The sequence below is a fragment of the Lactuca sativa genome, chromosome 7 (genome assembly GCF_002870075.4).
Source record: "Lactuca sativa cultivar Salinas chromosome 7, Lsat_Salinas_v11, whole genome shotgun sequence".
In the NCBI taxonomy this organism is placed as follows: Eukaryota; Viridiplantae; Streptophyta; class Magnoliopsida; order Asterales; family Asteraceae; genus Lactuca; species Lactuca sativa.
In genome coordinates, this window is record NC_056629.2 from 203,514,882 (window position 1) to 203,538,079 (window position 23,198).

Here is a 23,198-nt window from a genome sequence, read left to right on the forward strand (position 1 = left end):
TTATCACTGTGCATTACCTATATATACATGGTCTCTTGTACATTATTTTTCACAGGTTAATCAACTTCATTAATCTTCGATCACCTCTCAGAGTCTTTTGACTCATCTTTAGCGACTCAAAAAAATCCTACAATGGCTTCCACCTCCTACCTTTACATTTTTGCAATTGCACTATTCTCAATTACAACAAATGAGATGTGTTTTGCTTCCCGCAATTTGCTGCAAGCAACCACATTCCCGACACTGCCACAACCACAGATACCAACAATCCCGACAATGCCACAGCCACAGATACCAACAATCCCGACAATGCCACAACCACAAATGCCCACCATCCCCACACTGCCACTACCACAAATACCCAGCATCCCTAACATGCCCAAAGTTTCATTGCCTCCATTGCCTTCTATGCCTACCATCCCTAACTTTCCAACAACTCTTCCCAATATTCCTTTCTTTGCTCCACCACCTTCCAAGAAGTAGATTGTACAACGATATCAAAAAAAGAAAAGAAAAATCCATTATAGAGCTCGGGCGATTTGATTGATCCGGAGATTATAATCTTTTTTATTTGATCGCATTCATGATATTTGTGGCTAGATTAAATTGTTGTCGAGTGCTATCATTCACATGTTTTTGTGTTTTGTGTAATTTGATATACTTTGTAATATATTTTTTCTATTAAGGTTGATGATTTCCATTACTTTTATCTCAAGTGTTTCCTGGTATACAAAATTAGGCAACATGCTTGATATATGTTAACATTACATAACAAAAATTATTAAAAATATACTTTATAAAAACAATTATTTCATTTTACGTTTACTATAAAATACTGAAAATCTTATAATAAGATGAAGTATATATTATAAAACAAATATATATTACAATCACATTAATCAATGACTTCAATCCATGGTTTGAGTGAAAATAAAATAAAAATTTATTTTTAGATTTAATGATAACTTTTTAACTATTGTTATTATTAATTAGTAAAAGCTTATCTATTTGGTTATTTTTATGTTCGATTATGTAGCTTTTTTAAAATATTAACCATTATGTATAGTTAATTAATGTAATTTTATTTATCAGTTTACGTTAATACTTTATTTTTTAGACAAAATTATAAAAATAGTCCTAATGGTTTGTCAAATGTCACAAAGTCGGTCACTATTAATTTTCATTATGCAAATGGGAATTGTGGTTTGTAAAACATGCACGTGTGGCCATTTTAGTAACTCCGTTAGTATTCAGGAATGACATTTTCGTCTTTTCAAGTATAAAATGACTGAATTCGTGACATTTGGTAAACCAGAATGACCATTTTTGTAACTTGTTTTAAATTAATATAGATGATAGAAAATGAGTTTTTTTTTATACTCAAAAGTTTGAGGCCATATGGGATTAATATTTTTCTTGTGTTTCACCTTGCATGTTTTGACTTCCCGAATAATAACATTATTCAAACCATCCACAACCGATCATACTTTGGAAGTAGGTATGAAAGAAGACTGTCATGAATCTGACTGTAGATTGTCTAAAGTGTCTTAGACATAACAAAAGTTTGTTGCAGGGTTCATCAGTGCTCCTGTAAGATTACAGTATTTGATTAAACACATGCTCACTTGGATCGCATCATGGATTTTATCACGAGTGATTAGTGAGACGATAATATCCTATATTCTTGAAACCGAGACGTGTGAATTTTATTCTGTAATTCGGTTGCACATTGATAATATGTAAACGCACCAGTAACTTGGTGTTATAAAACATATTGTTGTGTGTGATTTGATGGGTAGGTACAAGCGAGCATTGAGTCCAATTTTATCCGTTCCTTTTACCCAAAGTGGGATAAAAGCGATATATATGGGGCCCTCGATGATTTAGTGATGACACCCTAAGCGCTTGGCAGAGCCAGGACTAAGTTGATGTGTTGAATTGTAGTGTGTTGTCAGTCGTCATAAATCGGAAATCGGGAAACAACACATGAACAGAGAGTCTGATTAAAATCCATGTCTCAGTTCATACGATATCTAGAATGGAGGAATATATGATCCCTTATCTACAGGACACGTTTCTGATATGATCAGAGTTCGACAGCGGCTTTTGAAAGCTACGGTTGTTGATCAGGTTCCGAAGTCATATGCAACTGATAGGATATAATAAGGAGAAAGAGGATTAATTATGATTTATTAATATATTATATGGATAATATATTAAAATAGAAATTATATTGTTTAATAAATATTTGTCAACAATTAATAATAATTAATTTTGTGGCTAAAAGAGATTAATTAAATAAAGGGGACTGATTGTGTAATTATATGATAGTTGCATAAATGGGCTAATGGACTCCATAGAAGTTGGAGCGGATGAAATCTATGGGGAAACCCATAAGAATTCGTGCAAGGCCTCTAAAGAGAGAGGTCATGGGCTCCTTAGGGCCTAAGCAGTGAAATTAGGGTTTTCTAGTTCAAAACCCTAATAGCCTACCAATATAAGGAACCCCTAAGGCCCCAAAATGTGGTGAAGTAATCCATAAGGGTTCTTGGACGTTTTTGGTGTTCCTCCTCCTTCTCCTAGGCCATCTTGTTGCTCATGGTGTTTGTGACTCCATTAGAGGTGCAACATTTAAGGCACTAAGCTTTCAAAGGTCAAGATCAAAGGGAATTGAGATTGTTATTGCTACATAAAAATCAATGTAAGATCTAAACTCTATTCTTTTGTCAATTTCGATTATTGTATGCTAGAATTAGGGTTTATGAGCGTTGGATGATTATTGCATGTTCATTAGACAAACTAGATCCAAAGCTTTAGGGTTTGCATGTACACCATATGATTGATGTAGTGCTCAAAGCCCATCAGATTTTGACCATACTAAAAAAGGTGAACTAAGTAGAGTTTGTATGTGCCTTTGATGTTATCTAATTTTTGTTTTGACTATGCTCAATGTTATGGGGATCCAAAGTAAAGGTGTGTTGGTTGGAGTCTATAACCAGCGATGGAGATAGAAGGTGAGGGGAAGGGGAAAAACTGTAAAAGGCTTATGAACAAGACATGTGTACTATCATAAGCATACCTAGGTGGTTCCCGAGGTAGCCAAGGAAAATTTTTGGGGATAGCCTTTTACTTTGATCTTGGATTCGACACTCTGTATGTGTACTAAGAGTTGAAAATTTTGTAACCACCCATGTGTAGATAATGAAATAAGTACTTCAAGGTAAGTTCATATAAGTAATATGATACAAAAACCCTAGATTTTATGTAATTCTTTTGTTACTAACTCCTAAATGGAAAAATATTTTTATTTTAATTCTTAAATTTATAACCTAACAGATGTATATGCCAAACATTCAGTTACATATTTAAATGAAAAGTTGATGCATTTTTCGAGGAGTGCGTGAAGTTGTTATTATGTTTCTCATGCCTACAAGTTTGGAAGATATCAAACTACTTTAGTAGGTATATACATAGTGCTACTATTCATATTTGGTTTATAATTTTTCAGCCTTTATAATTTAGTTCTTTCAATTAATTTCTCATGTATTCATGAAGTTGCTATTATCCATATTTGGATTATAACTTTTCAGCTCTAATTTAGATGTTTGTGATATGATTTTAGGAAGCAAATATGGCAACCAACAACAAGTCTTGTATTTTGCAAGTTATATCTTCCATCTTCTTAAGTGTTTTTAAACATCAATTAAACACTGTATATTTAAAGCATTTAATGTGGAACAAAATAGCCTTAACTATACCTCTTTATGATGTTCATTGCTTTCTTAACACGTGCTTTTACTATATAAAACATTTACTTTTTTCGTTCTTTTACACCCACTACCATATGATTGTTTGGTTTGTCACTAACGTCAAAAGTCGATCCAAATGCATGTTTATAGTATTGAAAATTTCCATTTTTTTTAGTATAGCATTTTCATACGGTTTCTAATTATGGGAACATTTACTTAGGTCTTCACAACCACAACTTCTGATGACCATAGAGCATTCCACTACTCTTTTTGCAATAATCAAAAAGATAATGCATGATTATTATAAATATAGTATAAGGACAGAAACAAAAGCTTTTACAAATTGTGTAAATTGTACGTTGGTATTAATTGTGGCTAGTTTTTATTTAAGTTGAAAGTATGTTGCTAGTTTTTTATTCGATTTGAAAGTATGTTCTTATTAATAAAATGATACGGCTTGCTGTTTAATTTGGTGTAAACATGGTTATTATTTCTTTGTTAATCTTGAATTTAATTTGTGACACTTGGGTAAGGATTAGTGGTAGATTCAACACCTAATAGACCATGGCTAATTACATTAGTAACAATGATTAAATATATAGAAAAATTGTTCATTTACAAATAATCAACAACGGATAAGCGACAGCAATTAGCGACGGATCTTTGACAAAATGTAGTTGATCCAAAAGTCTTCCGCGATAGCCCAATCACTTGTTGATCTGTCGCTGCCCATTAGCTACCAAGGTTTTTTCGTCTGTATCCATCATTGATTTGTAACTAATGGCTTTACCAACAGATTTCCCGACAGAAATGTTCGTGACCAATACCTATGTTTCTAGTAGTGCAACACATATTAAATTCACATCACTCAGGGCTTCATTGGGTGTAAATAAAACTAAATTTAATTCTCAACTTATTATTACATTTTTAACTATTGTCATGATTATTTAATCAAAATTTACTTATTTGGTCCATTTTAGATTTCAATTATGATAATATTCTAAAATACTAACCATTGTTTGTAAGTTAAAAAAACATATTACGTTTTTTATTATTATTAATCATTATTATTGTGCACTATTTTTAAACTAGTTATTACTATTAAAAAGTTATGAAAGATCATCCATTAGTTATTTTAAAACCATTAACTATTATTATTAGTAAATAATTCAAAAGTTACAATTCTATGTCTTGGTAGAAAATTTTATTTTTCATTGCACTTATGTGAAATCTTGTTATGTTTTATGGTTGACAAGATTTACATAATTAAAGGATGTTGTGTGAGAAGCAAAACTAGTGAACCATGTATGCAAGTTTTGTAAAGGGGAGTTCGTATACTATGTTCATATATGTACATAATTAGGGTCGTAACCTTGTAATAACAAGAGCTAAACATAATCCGGGTTAGTCCGATTCTAAACCGGTCCATAAATCGGGTCCCATCACTAATATCTTCATACCTATTTAGGTGGTGACATGTGTCATTCAATTTAATTTAGATTAGATTAAGATGTTAAATCTGTACATTTGTCACAATCTTAAATAGGTAGGAATAAAAGGTAGGAGTATATTGAATTTCTCTGAAATAAATATTGTTGAGACAATTGTAAAGGCCTGGTACCGTTTTGGTTTTATTAGATTCCTTTTGTCCGATCTAATGTGCTTCAACTGATTTTTTTTATAATAAAAACAATTTTTTTTAATACCATATAATACTTTTAAAAATTATTGAGCATTAAGTGGTACAAATTTATAAATTGATTTTTTTTAAAGAAATAAACTAAATGTTTTATAAAACTTACAAAAATACATGGAAACTAAAAAATTACGAAAAAAATGCATTGAAATGGCAAGAACTAAAATACCTATTAAAATTGCAATAATTACAGAAACATGCAATGAATGGTTAAATATTTCTCAAAATGAAACGATTGTCAAAAAGTCAAAACAAAGTTAAGTACCAGTTCAACATGTTCAACTTAACTGCTATCGATAACGATAACAACATGGATCTTCACAACACCTTTTGATTTCATTTTATGCCTCACGCCATCAACACCATTCAAATTCTTGAAATCCGCAAAAACATTCGACAACTCCACATACGCACCATCACTGTTAGCCTCTAATTCCACCATCTTTCTAGACGCAAGTTTAGCCATTTCCACATTTTTATAAATCTTGTTGGCATTTAGACGGTGCACCCTATGCTTCAGCAATCGGTGCACATGGCATACTCTGGATGAAGCGTAATGATTCATCCAAACGGATCAATCGGCCGTATAAATCAACCATACATCCATACTGCTCTACTCTTTGGTCATAGATTAAGAATGCTTCCAACCTTCTTCAACAAGACCCGCTACACTACAAGCCTTTAAGATTGAAATGAAAGTGACCTCATTTCGTGTGATGTTTTTTTGTTGCATAAGGGTAAAAAGGTCAAGATACTCTTTACCATAACCATGCATGGCTAGTCCTCCCATGGCACCACTCCATGTGTAGACATTCTTTTCTTTCATCACCCAAAAAAACATTCATTGCCGTGTTAAAACCCCCACACTTTTCGTATATATGGACTAGTGCACTACCAAGAGTTGTGTTGATTTGTAGTTTTTTATACTTTATATATCTATATGCCGGTTGTCCCGCATCTAAAGCACTTAACCGAGTGCATGCAGATAATACATGAACCTTCAAACCTTTCATTTCCATTGCGTTAAACAGTTCGAGTCCGTTTAAAGGCTCCCCGAAACGCACGTACCCTGCTTTCATTGCGTTCCAGGCAATCACATCTCGGTCGAGCGTTATTTCAAACTCTTGGCGTGTGAATTTGATATCTCCTAACTTTGCACAGGCGACCACCATTGTTGTCTGAGTTACCAAATCTGGGTTGTTGATGCTAAAAAGCAAATCTTTTAAGTCCCTAAGAGACCCCATTTCAGCGTACAAATTAATCAACCCGCTTTGAACATGTGGGTCTTGATCCAAGGCGTATTTCAAAGCAGTCCCATGTACAGCCAAACCAAAATTCTTATCCACTAACTGTGCAGCAGAATTGATCAAGAACGTAAACAAGTAATTATCAGGTTTATAATTCGATTTTACAATTCTTTTATAGAAATCGAAGCTTTTTTCAGTAGTTGAGCTCTCTTGGAGTAAACTTTGATCAGAGAGTTTAAAGCAAAGACCGGAGGGACTTTCACATTGGTCCAATAGTTGAACAGAATAATCCATATTTTGTGGGTGTTTGAGGGCCATTGATGCAGCAAATTTAGATACAAGATCTGGGCCGTTTAGGAAACCATTGACTAGCAATTGTGAGTGAATTTACTTTTTTTTTTTTTTGTCATTAATTTCATAAAAGGAAAACTCTCGATATTATGTGGCAAAATAGCTTACCTAACATATACGAGGGTTAATAAACGATTTCTTGTTATCAGGAAGTTGTTTAACAACATTACATGCCTTGGATATCTTCATACCAACCAACCTAATGTAAGTCTCAACAAAACTCATGACACGTTAATTATTTATGGATCAATCATTATCACTGTGCATTACCTATATATACATGGTCTCTTGTACATTATTTTTCACAGGTTAATCAACTTCATTAATCTTCGATCACCTCTCAGAGTCTTTTGACTCATCTTTAGCGACTCAAAAAAATCCTACAATGGCTTCCACCTCCTACCTTTACATTTTTGCAATTGCACTATTCTCAATTACAACAAATGAGATGTGTTTTGCTTCCCGCAATTTGCTGCAAGCAACCACATTCCCGACACTGCCACAACCACAGATACCAACAATCCCGACAATGCCACAGCCACAGATACCAACAATCCCGACAATGCCACAACCACAAATGCCCACCATCCCCACACTGCCACTACCACAAATACCCAGCATCCCTAACATGCCCAAAGTTTCATTGCCTCCATTGCCTTCTATGCCTACCATCCCTAACTTTCCAACAACTCTTCCCAATATTCCTTTCTTTGCTCCACCACCTTCCAAGAAGTAGATTGTACAACGATATCAAAAAAAGAAAAGAAAAATCCATTATAGAGCTCGGGCGATTTGATTGATCCGGAGATTATAATCTTTTTTATTTGATCGCATTCATGATATTTGTGGCTAGATTAAATTGTTGTCGAGTGCTATCATTCACATGTTTTTGTGTTTTGTGTAATTTGATATACTTTGTAATATATTTTTTCTATTAAGGTTGATGATTTCCATTACTTTTATCTCAAGTGTTTCCTGGTATACAAAATTAGGCAACATGCTTGATATATGTTAACATTACATAACAAAAATTATTAAAAATATACTTTATAAAAACAATTATTTCATTTTACGTTTACTATAAAATACTGAAAATCTTATAATAAGATGAAGTATATATTATAAAACAAATATATATTACAATCACATTAATCAATGACTTCAATCCATGGTTTGAGTGAAAATAAAATAAAAATTTATTTTTAGATTTAATGATAACTTTTTAACTATTGTTATTATTAATTAGTAAAAGCCTATCTATTTGGTTATTTTTATGTTCGATTATGTAGCTTTTTTAAAATATTAACCATTATGTATAGTTAATTAATGTAATTTTATTTATCAGTTTACGTTAATACTTTATTTTTTAGACAAAATTATAAAAATAGTCCTAATGGTTTGTCAAATGTCACAAAGTCGGTCACTATTAATTTTCATTATGCAAATGGGAATTGTGGTTTGCAAAACATGCACGTGTGGCCATTTTAGTAACTCCGTTAGTATTCAGGAATGACATTTTCGTCTTTTCAAGTATAAAATGACTGAATTCGTGACATTTGGTAAACCAGAATGACCATTTTTGTAACTTGTTTTAAATTAATATAGATGATAGAAAATGAGTTTTTTTTTATACTCAAAAGTTTGAGGCCATATGGGATTAATATTTTTCTTGTGTTTCACCTTGCATGTTTTGACTTCCCGAATAATAACATTATTCAAACCATCCACAACCGATCATACTTTGGAAGTAGGTATGAAAGAAGACTGTCATGAATCTGACTGTAGATTGTCTAAAGTGTCTTAGACATAACAAAAGTTTGTTGCAGGGTTCATCAGTGCTCCTGTAAGATTACAGTATTGGATTAAACACATGCTCACTTGGATCGCATCATGGATTTTATCACGAGTGATTAGTGAGACGATAATATCCTATATTCTTGAAACCGAGACGTGTGAATTTTATTCTGTAATTCGGTTGCACATTGATAATATGTAAACGCACCAGTAACTTGGTGTTATAAAACATATTGTTGTGTGTGATTTGATGGGTAGGTACAAGCGAGCATTGAGTCCAATTTTATCCGTTCCTTTTACCCAAAGTGGGATAAAAGCGATATATATGGGGCCCTCGATGATTTAGTGATGACACCCTAAGCGCTTGGCAGAGCCAGGACTAAGTTGATGTGTTGAATTGTAGTGTGTTGTCAGTCGTCATAAATCGGAAATCGGGAAACAACACATGAACAGAGAGTCTGATTAAAATCCATGTCTCAGTTCATACGATATCTAGAATGGAGGAATATATGATCCCTTATCTACAGGACACGTTTCTGATATGATCAGAGTTCGACAGCGGCTTTTGAAAGCTACGGTTGTTGATCAGGTTCCGAAGTCATATGCAACTGATAGGATATAATAAGGAGAAAGAGGATTAATTATGATTTATTAATATATTATATGGATAATATATTAAAATAGAAATTATATTGTTTAATAAATATTTGTCAACAATTAATAATAATTAATTTTGTGGCTAAAAGAGATTAATTAAATAAAGGGGACTGATTGTGTAATTATATGATAGTTGCATAAATGGGCTAATGGACTCCATAGAAGTTGGAGCGGATGAAATCTATGGGGAAACCCATAAGAATTCGTGCAAGGCCTCTAAAGAGAGAGGTCATGGGCTCCTTAGGGCCTAAGCAGTGAAATTAGGGTTTTCTAGTTCAAAACCCTAATAGCCTACCAATATAAGGAACCCCTAAGGCCCCAAAATGTGGTGAAGTAATCCATAAGGGTTCTTGGACGTTTTTGGTGCTCCTCCTCCTTCTCCTAGGCCATCTTGTTGCTCATGGTGTTTGTGACTCCATTAGAGGTGCAACATTTAAGGCACTAAGCTTTCAAAGGTCAAGATCAAAGGGAATTGAGATTGTTATTGCTACATAAAAATCAATGTAAGATCTAAACTCTATTCTTTTGTCAATTTCGATTATTGTATGCTAGAATTAGGGTTTATGAGCGTTGGATGATTATTGCATGTTCATTAGACAAACTAGATCCAAAGCTTTAGGGTTTGCATGTACACCATATGATTGATGTAGTGCTCAAAGCCCATCAGATTTTGACCATACTAAAAAAGGTGAACTAAGTAGAGTTTGTATGTGCCTTTGATGTTATCTAATTTTTGTTTTGACTATGCTCAATGTTATGGGGATCCAAAGTAAAGGTGTGTTGGTTGGAGTCTATAACCAGCGATGGAGATAGAAGGTGAGGGGAAGGGGGAAAACTGTAAAAGGCTTATGAACAAGACATGTGTACTATCATAAGCATACCTAGGTGGTTCCCGAGGTAGCCAAGGAAAATTTTTTGGGATAGCCTTTTACTTTGATCTTGGATTCGGCACTCTGTATGTGTACTAAGAGTTGAAAATTTTGTAACCACCCATGTGTAGATAATGAAATAAGTACTTCAAGGTAAGTTCATATAAGTAATATTATACAAAAACCCTAGATTTTATGTAATTCTTTTGTTACTAACTCCTAACTGGAAAAATATTTGTATTTTAATTCTTAAATTTATAACCTAACAGATGTATATGCCAAACATTCAGTTACATATTTAAATGAAAAGTTGATGCATTTTTCGAGGAGTGCATGAAGTTGTTATTATGTTTCTCATGCCTACAAGTTTGGAAGATATCAAACTACTTTAGTAGGTATATACATAGTGCTACTATTCATATTTGGTTTATAATTTTTCAGCCTTTATAATTTAGTTCTTTCAATTAATTTCTCATGTATTCATGAAGTTGCTATTATCCATATTTGGATTATAACTTTTCAGCTCTAATTTAGATGTTTGTGATATGATTTTAGGAAGCAAATATGGCAACCAACAACAAGTCTTGTATTTTGCAAGTTATATCTTCCATCTTCTTAAGTGTTTTTAAACATCAATTAAACACTATATATTTAAAGCATTTAATGTGGAACAAAATAGCCTTAACTATACCTCTTTATGATGTTCATTGCTTTCTTAACACGTGCTTTTACTATATAAAACATTTACTTTTTTCGTTCTTTTACACCCACTACCATATGATTGTTTGGTTTGTCACTAACGTCAAAAGTCGATCCAAATGCATGTTTATAGTATTGAAAATTTCCATTTTTTTTAGTATAGCATTTTCATACGGTTTCTAATTATGGGAACATTTACTTAGGTCTTCACAACCACAACTTCTGATGACCATAGAGCATTCCACTACTCTTTTTGCAATAATCAAAAAGATAATGCATGATTATTATAAATATATTATAAGGACAGAAACAAAATCTTTTACAAATTGTGTAAATTGTACGTTGGTATTAATTGTGGCTAGTTTTTATTTAAGTTGAAAGTATGTTGCTAGTTTTTTATTCGATTTGAAAGTATGTTCTTATTAATAAAATGATACGGCTTGCTGTTTAATTTGGTGTAAACATGGTTATTATTTCTTTGTTAATCTTGAATTTAATTTGTGACACTTGGGTAAGGATTAGTGGTAGATTCAACACCTAATAGACCATGGCTAATTACATTAGTAACAATGATTAAATATATAGAAAAATTGTTCATTTACAAATAATCAACAACGGATAAGCGACAGCAATTAGCGACGGATCTTTGACAAAATGTAGTTGATCCAAAAGTCTTCCGCGATAGCCCAATCACTTGTTGATCTGTCGCTGCCCATTAGCTACCAAGGTTTTTTCGTCTGTATCCATCATTGATTTGTAACTAATGGCTTTACCAACAGATTTCCCGACAGAAATGTTCGTGACCAATACCTATGTTTCTAGTAGTGCAACACATATTAAATTCACATCACTCAGGGCTTCATTGGGTGTAAATAAAACTAAATTTAATTCTCAACTTATTGTTACATTTTTAACTATTGTCATGATTATTTAATCAAAATTTACTTATTTGGTCCATTTTAGATTTCAATTATGATAATATTCTAAAATACTAACCATTGTTTGTAAGTTAAAAAAACATATTACGTTTTTTATTATTATTAATCATTATTATTGTGCACTATTTTTAAACTAGTTATTACTATTAAAAAGTTATGAAAGATCATCCATTAGTTATTTTAAAACCATTAACTATTATTATTAGTAAATAATTCAAAAGTTACAATTCTATGTCTTGGTAGAAAATTTTATTTTTCATTGCACTTATGTGAAATCTTGTTATGTTTTATGGTTGACAAGATTTACATAATTAAAGGATGTTGTGTGAGAAGCAAAACTAGTGAACCATGTATGCAAGTTTTGTAAAGGGGAGTTCGTATACTATGTTCATATATGTACATAATTAGGGTCGTAACCTTGTAATAACAAGAGCTAAACATAATCCGGGTTAGTCCGATTCTAAACCGGTCCATAAATCGGGTCCCATCACTAATATCTTCATACCTATTTAGGTGGTGACATGTGTCATTCAATTTAATTTAGATTAGATTAAGATGTTAAATCTGTACATTTGTCACAATCTTAAATAGGTAGGAATAAAAGGTAGGAGTATATTGAATTTCTCTGAAATAAATATTGTTGAGACAATTGTAAAGGCCTGGTACCGTTTTGGTTTTATTAGATTCCTTTTGTCCGATCTAATGTGCTTCAACTGATTTTTTTTATAATAAAAACAATTTTTTTTAATACCATATAATACTTTTAAAAATTATTGAGCATTAAGTGGTACAAATTTATAAATTGATTTTTTTTAAAGAAATAAACTAAATGTTTTATAAAACTTACAAAAATACATGGAAACTAAAAAATTACGAAAAAAATGCATTGAAATGGCAAGAACTAAAATACCTATTAAAATTGCAATAATTACAGAAACATGCAATGAATGGTTAAATATTTCTCAAAATGAAACGATTGTCAAAAAGTCAAAACAAAGTTAAGTACCAGTTCAACATGTTCAACTTAACTGCTATCGATAACGATAACAACATGGATCTTCACAACACCTTTTGACTTCATTTTATGCCTCACGCCATCAACACCACTCAAATTCTTGAAATCCGCAAAAACATTCGACAACTCCACATACGCACCATCATTGTTAGCCTCTAATTCCCCCATCTTTCTAGACGCAAGTTTAGCCATTTCCACATTTTTATAAATCTTGTTGGCATTTAGACGGTGCACCCCATGCTTCAGCAATCGGTGCACATGGCATACTCTGGATGAAGCGTAATGATTCATCCAAACGGCTCAATCGGCCGTATAAATCAACCATACATCCATAATGCTCTACTCTTTGGTCATAGATTCAGAATGCTTCCAAACCTTCTTCAACATGACCCGCTACACTACAAGCCTTTAAGATTGAAAGGAAAGTGACCTCATTTCTTGTGATGTTTTGTTGTTGCATAAGGGTAAAAAGGTCAAGATACTCTTTACCATAACCATGCATGGCTAGTCCTCCCATGGCACCACTCCATGTGTAGACATTCTTTTCTTTCATCACCCAAAAAAACATTCATTGCCGTGTTAAAACCCCCACACTTTTCGTATATATGGACTAGTGCACTACCAAGAGTTGTGTTGATTTGTAGTTTTTTATACTTTATATATCTATATGCCGGTTGTCCCGCATCTAAAGCACTTAACCGAGTGCATGCAGATAATACATGAACCTTCAAACCTTTCATTTCCATTGCGTTAAACAGTTCGAGTCCGTTTAAAGGCTCCCCGAAACGCACGTACCCTGCTTGCATTGCGTTCCAGGCAATCACATCTCGGTCGAGCGTTATTTCAAATTCTTGGCGTGTGAATTTGATATCTCCTAACTTTGCACAGGCGACACCATTGTTGTCTGAGTTACCAAATCTGGGTTGTTGATGCTAAAAAACAAATCTTTTAAGTCCCTAAGAGACCCCATTTCAGCGTACAAATTAATGAACCCGCTTTGAACATGTGGGTCTTGATCCAAGGCGTATTTCAAAGCAGTCCCATGTACAGCCAAACCAAAATTCTTATCCACTGACTGTGCAACAGAATTGATCAAGAACGTAAACAAGTAATTATGAGAATGGATCCGCCACTCTGTATGCGTACTAAGAGTTGAAAATTTGTAACCATCCATGTGTAGATAATGAAATAAGTACTTGAAGGTAAGTTCATATAAGTAATATTATACAAAAACCCTAGATTTTATGCAATTCTTTTGTTACTAACTCCTAACTGGAAAAATATTTGTATTTTAATTCTTAAATTTATAACCTAACAAATTGATATGCCAAGCATTCAGTTACATATTTAAAAATGAAAAGTTGATGCATCTTTCAAGAAGTGCGTGAAGTTGTTATTATGTTTCCCATGCCTACAAGTTTGAAAGATATCAAACTACTTTAGTAGGTATATACATAGTGCTACTATTCATATTTGGATTATAACTTTTCAGCCTTTATAATTTAGTTCTTTCAATTAATTTCTCATGTATTCATGAAGCTGCTATTATCCATATTTGGATTATAATTTTTCAACTCTAATTTTGATGTTTGTGATATGATTTTAGGAAGCAAATATGGCAACCAACAACAAGTCTTGTATTTTGCAAGTTATATCTTCCATCTTCTTAAGTGTTTGTAAACATCAATTAAACGCTATATATTTAAAGCATTTAATGTGGAACAAAATAGCCTTAACTATACCTCTTTATGATGTTCATTGCTTTCTTAACATGTGCTTTTACTATATAAAACATTTACTTTTTTCGTTCTTTTACACCCACTACCATATGATTGTTTTGTTTGTCACTAACGTCAAAAGTCGATGGAAATGCATGTTTATGGTATTGAAAATTTCCATTTTTTTTATTTTTTTAGTATAGCATTTTCATACAATTTCTAATTATGGGAACATTTACTTAGGTCTTCACAACCACAACTTCTAATGACCATAAAGCATTCCACTACTCTTTTTGCAATAATCGAAACGATAGTGCATGATTATTATAAATATATTATAAGGACAGCAACAAAAGCTTTTACAAATTGTGTAAATTGTACGTTGGTATTAATTGTTGCTAGTTTTTATTTAAGTTGAAAGTATGTTGCTAGTTTTTTATTCGATTTGAAAGTATGTTATTATTAATAAAATGATACGGCTTGATGTTTAATTTGGTGTAAACATGGTTGTTATTTCTTTGTTAATCTTGAATTTAATTTGTGACACTTGGGTAAGGATTAGTGGTAGATTCAACACCTAATAGACCATTGCTAATTACCTTAGTAACAATGATTTAATATATAGAAAAATTGTTCATTTACAAATAATCAACAACGGATAAGCGACGACAATTATCGACGGATCTTTGACAAAATGTACTTGATCCAAAAGTCTTCCGCGATAGCCCAATCACTTGTTGATCCGTCGCTGCCCATTAGCTACCAAGGTTTTTTCGTCTGTATCCATCATTGATTTGTAACTAATGGCTTTAGCAACAGATTTCCCGATAGAAATGTTCGTCACCAATACCTATGTTTCTAGTAGTGCAAAACATATTAAAATCACATCAATCAGGGCTTCATTAGGTGTAAATAAAACTAAATTTAATTCTTAATTTATTGTTACATTTTTAGCTATTGTCATGATTATTTAATCCAAATTTACTTATTTGGTCCATTTTAGATTTCAATTATGATAATATTCTAAAATACTAACCATTGTTTGTAAGTTAAAAAAACGTACTATGTTTTTATGTTATTATTAATTATTATTATTGTGCACTATTTTTAAAGTAGTTATTACTATTAAAAAGTTATGAAAAATCATCTATTAGTTATTTTAAAACCATTAACTATTATTATTAGTAAATAATTCAAAAGTTACAATTCTATGTCTTGGTAGAAAATTTTATTTTTCGTTGCACTTATGTGTAATATTGTTATGTTTTATGGTTGACAAGATTTACATAATTAAAGGATGTTGTGTGAGAAGTAAAACTAGTGAACCATGTATGCAAGTTTTGTAAAGGGGAGTTCGTATACTATGTTCATATATGTACATAATTTTGGTCGTAACCTTGTAATAAGAAGAGCTGAACATAATCCAGGTTAGTCAGATTCTAAACCGGTCCATAAATCGGGTCCCATCACTACTATCTTCATACCTATTTAGGTGGTGACATGTATCATTGAATTTAATTTAGATTAGATTGAGATGTTAAATTTGTACATTTGTCACAATCTTAAATAGGTAGGAATATATTGAATTTCTCTGAAATAAATATAGTTGAGACAATTGTAAAGGCCTGGTATCGTTTCGGTTTTATTAGATTCCTTTTGTCTGATCTAATGTGCTTCAACTGATATTTTTAATAATAAAAACAACTTTTTTAATACCTTATAATACTTTTAAAAATTATTGAGCATTAAGTGGTACAAATTTATAAACTGATTTTTTTAAAGAAATAAACTAAATGTTTTATAAAACTTACAAAAATGCAGGGAAACTAAAAAATTACGAAAAAATGCATTGAAATGGCAAGAACTAAAATACCCATTAAAATTGCAAGAATTACAAAAACATGCAATGAATGCTTAAATATATTTCAAAATGAAACCATTGTCAAAAAGTCAAAACAAAGTTAAATATCAGTTGAACATGTTCGACTTAACAACTACTGATAACGATAACAACATGGATCTTCACAACACCTTTTGACTTCATTTTATGCCTCAGGCCATCAACACCACTCAAATTCTTGAAATCCGCAAAAACATTCGACAACTCCACATACGCACCATCATTGTTAGCCTCTAATTCCACCATCTTTCTAGACGCAAGTTTAGCCGTTTCCACATTTTTATAAATCTTGTTGGCATTTAGACGGTGCAACCCATGCTTCAGCAATCGGTGCACATGGCATACTCTGAATGAAGCGTAATGATTCATCCAAACGGCTCAATCGGCCGTATAAATCAACAATACATCCATAATGCTCTACTCTTTGGTCATAGATTCAGAATGCTTCCAACCTTCTTCAACAAGACCCACTACACTACAAGCCTTTAAGATTGAAAGGAAAATGACCTCATTTCGTGTGATGTTTTGTTGTTGCATAAGGGTAAAAAGGTCAAGATACTCTTTACCATAACCATGCATGGCTAGTCCTCCCATGGCACCACTCCATGTGCACACATTCTTTTCTTTCATCACCCAAAAAAACATTCATTGCCGTGTTAATACCCCCACACTTTGCGTACATACGGACTAGTGCACTACCAAGAGTTGTGTTGATTTGTAGTTTTTTATACTTTATCTATCCATATGCCGGTTGTCCCGCATCTAAAGCACTTAACCGAGTGCATGCAGATAATACATTAACTCTCAAACCTTTCATTTCCATTGCGTTAAACAGTTCGAGTCCGTTTAAAGGCTCCCCGAAACGCACGTACCCAGCTTTCATTGCGTTCCAGGCAATCACATCTTTCATTGCGTTCCAGGCAATCACATCTCGGTCGAGCGTTATTTCAAACTGTTGGCGTGGGAATTTGATATCTCCTAACTTTGCACAGGCGACCACCATTGTTGTCTGAGTTACCAAATCTGGGTTGTTGATGCTAAAAAACAAATCTTTTAAGTCCCTAAGAGACCCCATTTCAGCGTACAAATTAATCAACCTGCTTTGAACATGTGGGTCTTGATCCAAGGCGTATTTCAAAGCAGTCCCATGTACAGCCAAACCAAAATTCTTATCCACTAACTGTGCAGCAGAATTGATCAAGAACGTAAACAAGTAATTATCAGGTTTATGATTCGATTTTACAATTCTTTTATAGAAATCGAAGCTTTTTTCAGTAGTTGAGCTCTCTTGGAGTAAACTTTGATTAGAGAGTTTAAAGCAAAGACGGAGGGATTTTCACATTGGTCCAATAGTTGAACAGAATAATCCATATTTTGTGGGTGTTTGAGGGCCATTGATGCAGCAAATTTAGATACAAGATCTGGGCCGTTTAGGAAACCATTGACTAGCAATTGTGAGTGAATTTACTTTTTTTTTTGTTTGTGATTAATTTCATAATAGGAAAACTCTCAATATTATGTGGCAAAATAGCTTACCTAAAATATACGAGGGTTAGTAAACGATTTCTTGTTATCAGGAAGTTGTTTTACAACATTACATGCCTTGGATATCTTCATACCAACCAACCTAATGTAAGTCTCAACAAAACTCATGACACGTTAATTATTTATTGATCAATCATTATCACTGTGCATTACCTATATATACTTGGTCTCTTGTACATTATTTTTCACAGGTTAATCAACTTCATTAATCTTCGATCACCTCTCAGAGTCTTTTGACTCATCTTTAGCGACTGAAAAAAAATCCTACAATGGCTTCCACCTCCTACCTTTACATTTTTGCAATTGCACTATTCTCAATTACAACAAATGAGATGTGTTTTGCTTCTCGCAATTTGATGCAAGCAACCACATTCCCGACAATGCCACAACCACAGATACCAACAATCCCGACAATGCCACACACTAGTACAAAACGTATTTTTTAGTGCGATGAGGTTTTTTTTTTTGGTGAGGTTTTAGCCTACGACCGCACCATTAAAACTCTTTAGCATTAATAAATCAAGGAACCACACTAACAAATGCATTTTTTGATGCTATTTTCTTTAAAAGCACTAATAAATGCATTTTTTAATGCTGTTTTTCAAAATCGCACTTATAAATATATTTTTTGATGCTGTTTTCTAAAACCGCACTAATAATAAATGTATTTTTTTGATGCTGTTTTCTTAAAAAGCATTAATAAATGCATTTTTTGATGCTACTTTTAAAAATGGCACTAATAAATGTATTTTTTGATGCCGTTTTCCAAAACTACAGTAATAGCAAATGCATTTTTTGATGCGGTTTTGGATTGAGTTCCCTCTTTATTTTTGTTCCCAGGCTGAAGCTCCTTCCAAAATTTCATTCCCCGCGCGATGCTTTTCTCTTCCTCTTTATATTTCCTCAATCTAATTTCATTTGGCCACACAAACCTTAATATCATCAACTACTGCCGCCCTCACCAACATCCTTGGGTCCTCTCACCCGTGATGAATCTGAATAATCTTTGAGGAGTCGACCTCCACTATAATCATCTTTGTCCATCGCGATCAACCCAGCTTCAAGACTGACATGTATGTTTCTGATTTATAATTTTGATTCATAAAATTACTTAATCTATATGTCTGATACTCTGATTTTAAGTTAGGTTGTAGAAGAAAGAAGGGGTTGGGCAAAGAAGCTTGTGATGTTCAAAGGAGAGCACATATCTATGCAGGGGATGATATAAAGGTAGAAAAAACCTAAAAAAAGAAACAATCTCATGTCTTTCATCTACAACAATTGAATCAGGCAAGTTTTTTCCTTTGTATTGATAATATTTCTAACCTGTGTAATTTACCTTTTAATTAAATGGATTGTATGCCTTTTGATAAAATTACTTTATAATTTAATTAGCTTCTGAATTCCTACCCAAGTGAGGTAACAGAGTCAAAGGTGGGCATCATCTCCAAAAGTCTGCAAGATACCGAAGAGGGGCCATATGAAGATGGTGATAACGAAATTGAACACGTCTATATCAAAAAAACTTGAATATGCTTCTGTAGTTAACTTCCTAAACAACTTACATACCTGAAGTTATTATATCAATTTGTAAATAGATACAAGGATGAAAAGGTTAGAAAAGAATGTGATTTTTTATTAAGATAATTTGAATCTCTTGTATGGTTTGTGCCTTTACATCTATTATGATTTTTTGTTGTTTTGTTTATGTATTGTAAATCAAGCAGTTTATGATATTTTATGTTGCAATTCGTATTGTATTTTAAAAGACCGTTTATTTTCTAAGGATGTTCAATAACATCATCAAAAAATAACTCTATTTTCTAAGGCTGTTTAATAACAACATCAAAAAATAATTGTGTTTCTAAGGCTGTTTAATAACAGCATCAAAAAATAACTCAATAACTCTATTTTATAAAGCTATATTTTATAAGGCGGTTTTGGACAGCATCAAAAAATAAGTATAATTTATAAGGCGGTTCTGGACAGCATTAAAAAATAAGTATCATTTATGAAGCTATTTTTATGAGGCGGTTTTGGACATTTTTTAAGGCGGTTTAAGAACCGCCTAAAAAAACAACACTATTTTATATTGCTATATTTTTGAAGCGGTTGAATAACCGCATCAAAAAATAAAATAAACCGCTGAGACCAACAATCCCGACAATGCCACAACCACAAATGCCCACCATCCCCACACTGCCACTACCACAAATACCCAGCATCCCTAACATGCCCAAAGTTTCATTGCCTCCATTGCCTTCTATGCCTACCATCCCTAACTTTCCAACAACTCTTCCCAATATTCCTTTCTTTGCTCCACCACCTTCCAAGAAGTAGATTGTACAACGATATCAAAAAAAGAAAAGAAAAATCCATTATAGAGCTCGGGCGATTTGATTGATCCGGAGATTATAATGTTTTTTATTTGATCGCATTCATGATATTTGTGGCTAGATTAAATTGTTGTCGAGTGCTATCATTCACATGTTTTTGTGTTTTGTGTAATTTGATATACTTTGTAATATATTTTTTCTATTAAGGTTCATGATTTCCATTACTTTATATCTCAAGTCTTTCCTGGTATACAAAATTAGGCAACATGCTTGATATATGTTAACATTACATAACAAAAATTATTAAGAATATACTTTATTACAAAAAATTATTTCATTTTAGGTTTACTATAAAATACTGAAAATCTTATAATAAGTTGAAGTATATATAATAAACAAATATATATATATATATATATATATATATATATATATATATATATATATATATATATATATATATATATATTACAATCACATTAATCAATGGCTTCAATCCATGGTTTGAGTGAAAATAAAATAAAAAATTATTTTTAGATTTAATGATAACTTTTTCACTACTGTTATTATTAATTAGTAAAAGCTTATCTATTTGGTTATTTTTAAGTTCGATTATGAAGCTTTTTTAAAATATTAACCATTATGTATAGTTAATTAATGTAATTTTGTTTATCAGTTTATGTTAATACTTTAGTTTTTAGACAAAATTATAAAAATAGTCCTTATGGTTTGTCAAATGTCATATAGTCGGTCACTGTTAATTTTCATTATGCAAATGGGCATTGTGGTTTGCAAAACATGCACATGTGGCCATTTTACTAACTCCGTTAGTATTCAGGTAATGACATTTTCGTCTTTTCAAGTATAAAATGACTGAATTCGTGACATTTGGTAAACCAGAATGACCATTTTTGTAACTTGTTTTAAAATAATATAGATGATAGAAAATGAGTTTTATTTTATACTCAAAAGTTTGAGGCCATATGGGATTAATATTTTTCTTGTGTTTCACCTTGCATGTTTTGACTTCCCGAATAATAACATTATTCAAACCATCCACAACCGATCATACTTTGGAAGTGGGTATGAAAGAAGACTGTTATGAATCTGAGTGTAGATTGTCTAAAGTGTCTTAGACATAACAAAAGTTTGTTGCAGGGTTCATCAGTGCTCCTGTAAGATTAGAGTATTGGATTAAACACATGCTCACTTGGATCGCATCATGAATTTTATCACGAGTGATGAGTGAGACGATAATATCCTATATTCTTGAAACCGAGACGTGTGAATTGTATTCTGTAATTCCGTTGCACATTGATAATATGTAAAAGCGATATATATGGGCCCCTCGATGATTTAGTGATGACACCCTAAGCGCTTGGCAGAGTCGGGACTAAGTTGATGTGTTCAATTGTAGTGTGTTGTCAGTCGTCATAAATCGAAAATCGGGAAACAACACATGAACAGAGAGTATGATTAAAATCCATGTCTCAGTTCATACGATATCTAGAATGGAGGAATACATGATCCCTTATCTAAAGTACACATTTCTGATATGATCAGAGTTCGACAGCGGCTTTTGAAAACTACGGTTGCTGATCAAGTTTCGAAGTCATATGCAACTGATAGGATAAACTAAGGAGAAAGGAGATTAATTATGATTTATTAATATATTATATGGATAGTATATTAAAAGAGAAATCATATTGTTTAATAAATATTAGTCAAGAATTAATAATAATTAATTTTGTGGCTAAAAGAGATTAATTAAATAAACGGGACTGATTGTGTAATTATAAGATAGTTGCATAAATGGGCTAATGGACTCCATAGAAGTTGGAGTGGATGAAATCTATGGGGAAACCCATAAGAATTCGTCCAAGGCCTTTAAAGAGGGAGTTCATGAGCTCCTTAGGGAGTAAGTAGTGAAATTAGGGTTTCCTAGTTCAAAACCCTAATAGCCTACCAATATAAGGAACCCCTAAGGCCCCAAAAATGTGGTGAAGTAATCCATAAGCGTTCTTGGATGTTTTTGGAGATCCTCCTCCTTCTCCTAGGTCATCTTGTTGCTCATGGTGTTTGTGACTCCATTAGAGGTGCAACATTTGAGGCACTAAGCTTTCAAAGGTCAAGATCAAAGGGAATTGAGATTGTTATTGCTACATAAAAATTAATGTAAGATCTAAACTCTATTCTTTTGTCAATTTCGATTATTGTATGCTAGAATTAGGGTTTATGAGCGTTGGATGATTATTGCATGTTCATTAGACAAACTAGATCCAAAGCTTTAGGGTTTGCATGTACACCATAGGATTGATGTAGTGCTCAAAGCCCATCAGGTTTTGACCATACTCAAAAAGGTGAACTAAGTAGAGTTTGTATGTGCCTTTGATGTTATCTAATTTTTGTTTTGACTATGCTCAATGTTATGGGGATCCAAAGTAAAGGTGTGTTGGTTGGAGTCTATAACCAGTGATGGAGATAGAAGGTGAGGGGAAGGGGGAAAACTATACAAGGCTTATGAATAAGACATTTGTACTACCACAAACATATCTAGGTGGTTCCCGAGGTAGGCGAGGAAAAATTTTGGGGATTACCTTTTACTTTGATCTTGGATCTGCCACTCTGTATGTGTACTAAGAGTTGAAACATTTGTAACCACCCATGTGTAGATAATGAAATAA

At 32.6% G+C, this 23,198-nt stretch overlaps 2 protein-coding genes and 3 pseudogenes across 2 annotated transcripts; 2 read left to right on the plus strand and 3 right to left on the minus strand.

The window, feature by feature from the left end:
• Window positions 1–132: 132 nt before the first annotated feature.
• On the plus strand, window positions 133–483 carry LOC128127426 (protein PELPK1-like). The gene has a single exon (XM_052765904.1). It carries the CDS (start codon window positions 133–135, stop codon window positions 481–483), a length of 351 nt encoding a protein of 116 aa, XP_052621864.1.
• Window positions 484–5,728: 5,245 nt separating this feature from the next.
• LOC128127427 (putative pentatricopeptide repeat-containing protein At5g40405) lies at window positions 5,729–7,070 on the minus strand (annotated as a pseudogene).
• Window positions 7,071–7,428: 358 nt separating this feature from the next.
• LOC128127428 (protein PELPK1-like) lies at window positions 7,429–7,779 on the plus strand. The gene has a single exon (XM_052765905.1). It carries the CDS (start codon window positions 7,429–7,431, stop codon window positions 7,777–7,779), a length of 351 nt encoding a protein of 116 aa, XP_052621865.1.
• Window positions 7,780–13,024: 5,245 nt separating this feature from the next.
• Window positions 13,025–14,189, minus strand: LOC128127429 (putative pentatricopeptide repeat-containing protein At5g40405; annotated as a pseudogene).
• A 2,531-nt stretch (window positions 14,190–16,720) lies between these two features.
• LOC128127430 (putative pentatricopeptide repeat-containing protein At5g40405) lies at window positions 16,721–18,088 on the minus strand (annotated as a pseudogene).
• Window positions 18,089–23,198: the final 5,110 nt, after the last annotated feature.

Excerpts from the sequence above, each read along its gene's own strand:
- LOC128127426 (XM_052765904.1), top strand. The coding sequence starts at position 133 with ATGGCTTCCACCTCCTACCTTTACATTTTTGCAATTGCACTATTCTCA.
- LOC128127428 (XM_052765905.1), top strand. The coding sequence starts at position 7,429 with ATGGCTTCCACCTCCTACCTTTACATTTTTGCAATTGCACTATTCTCA.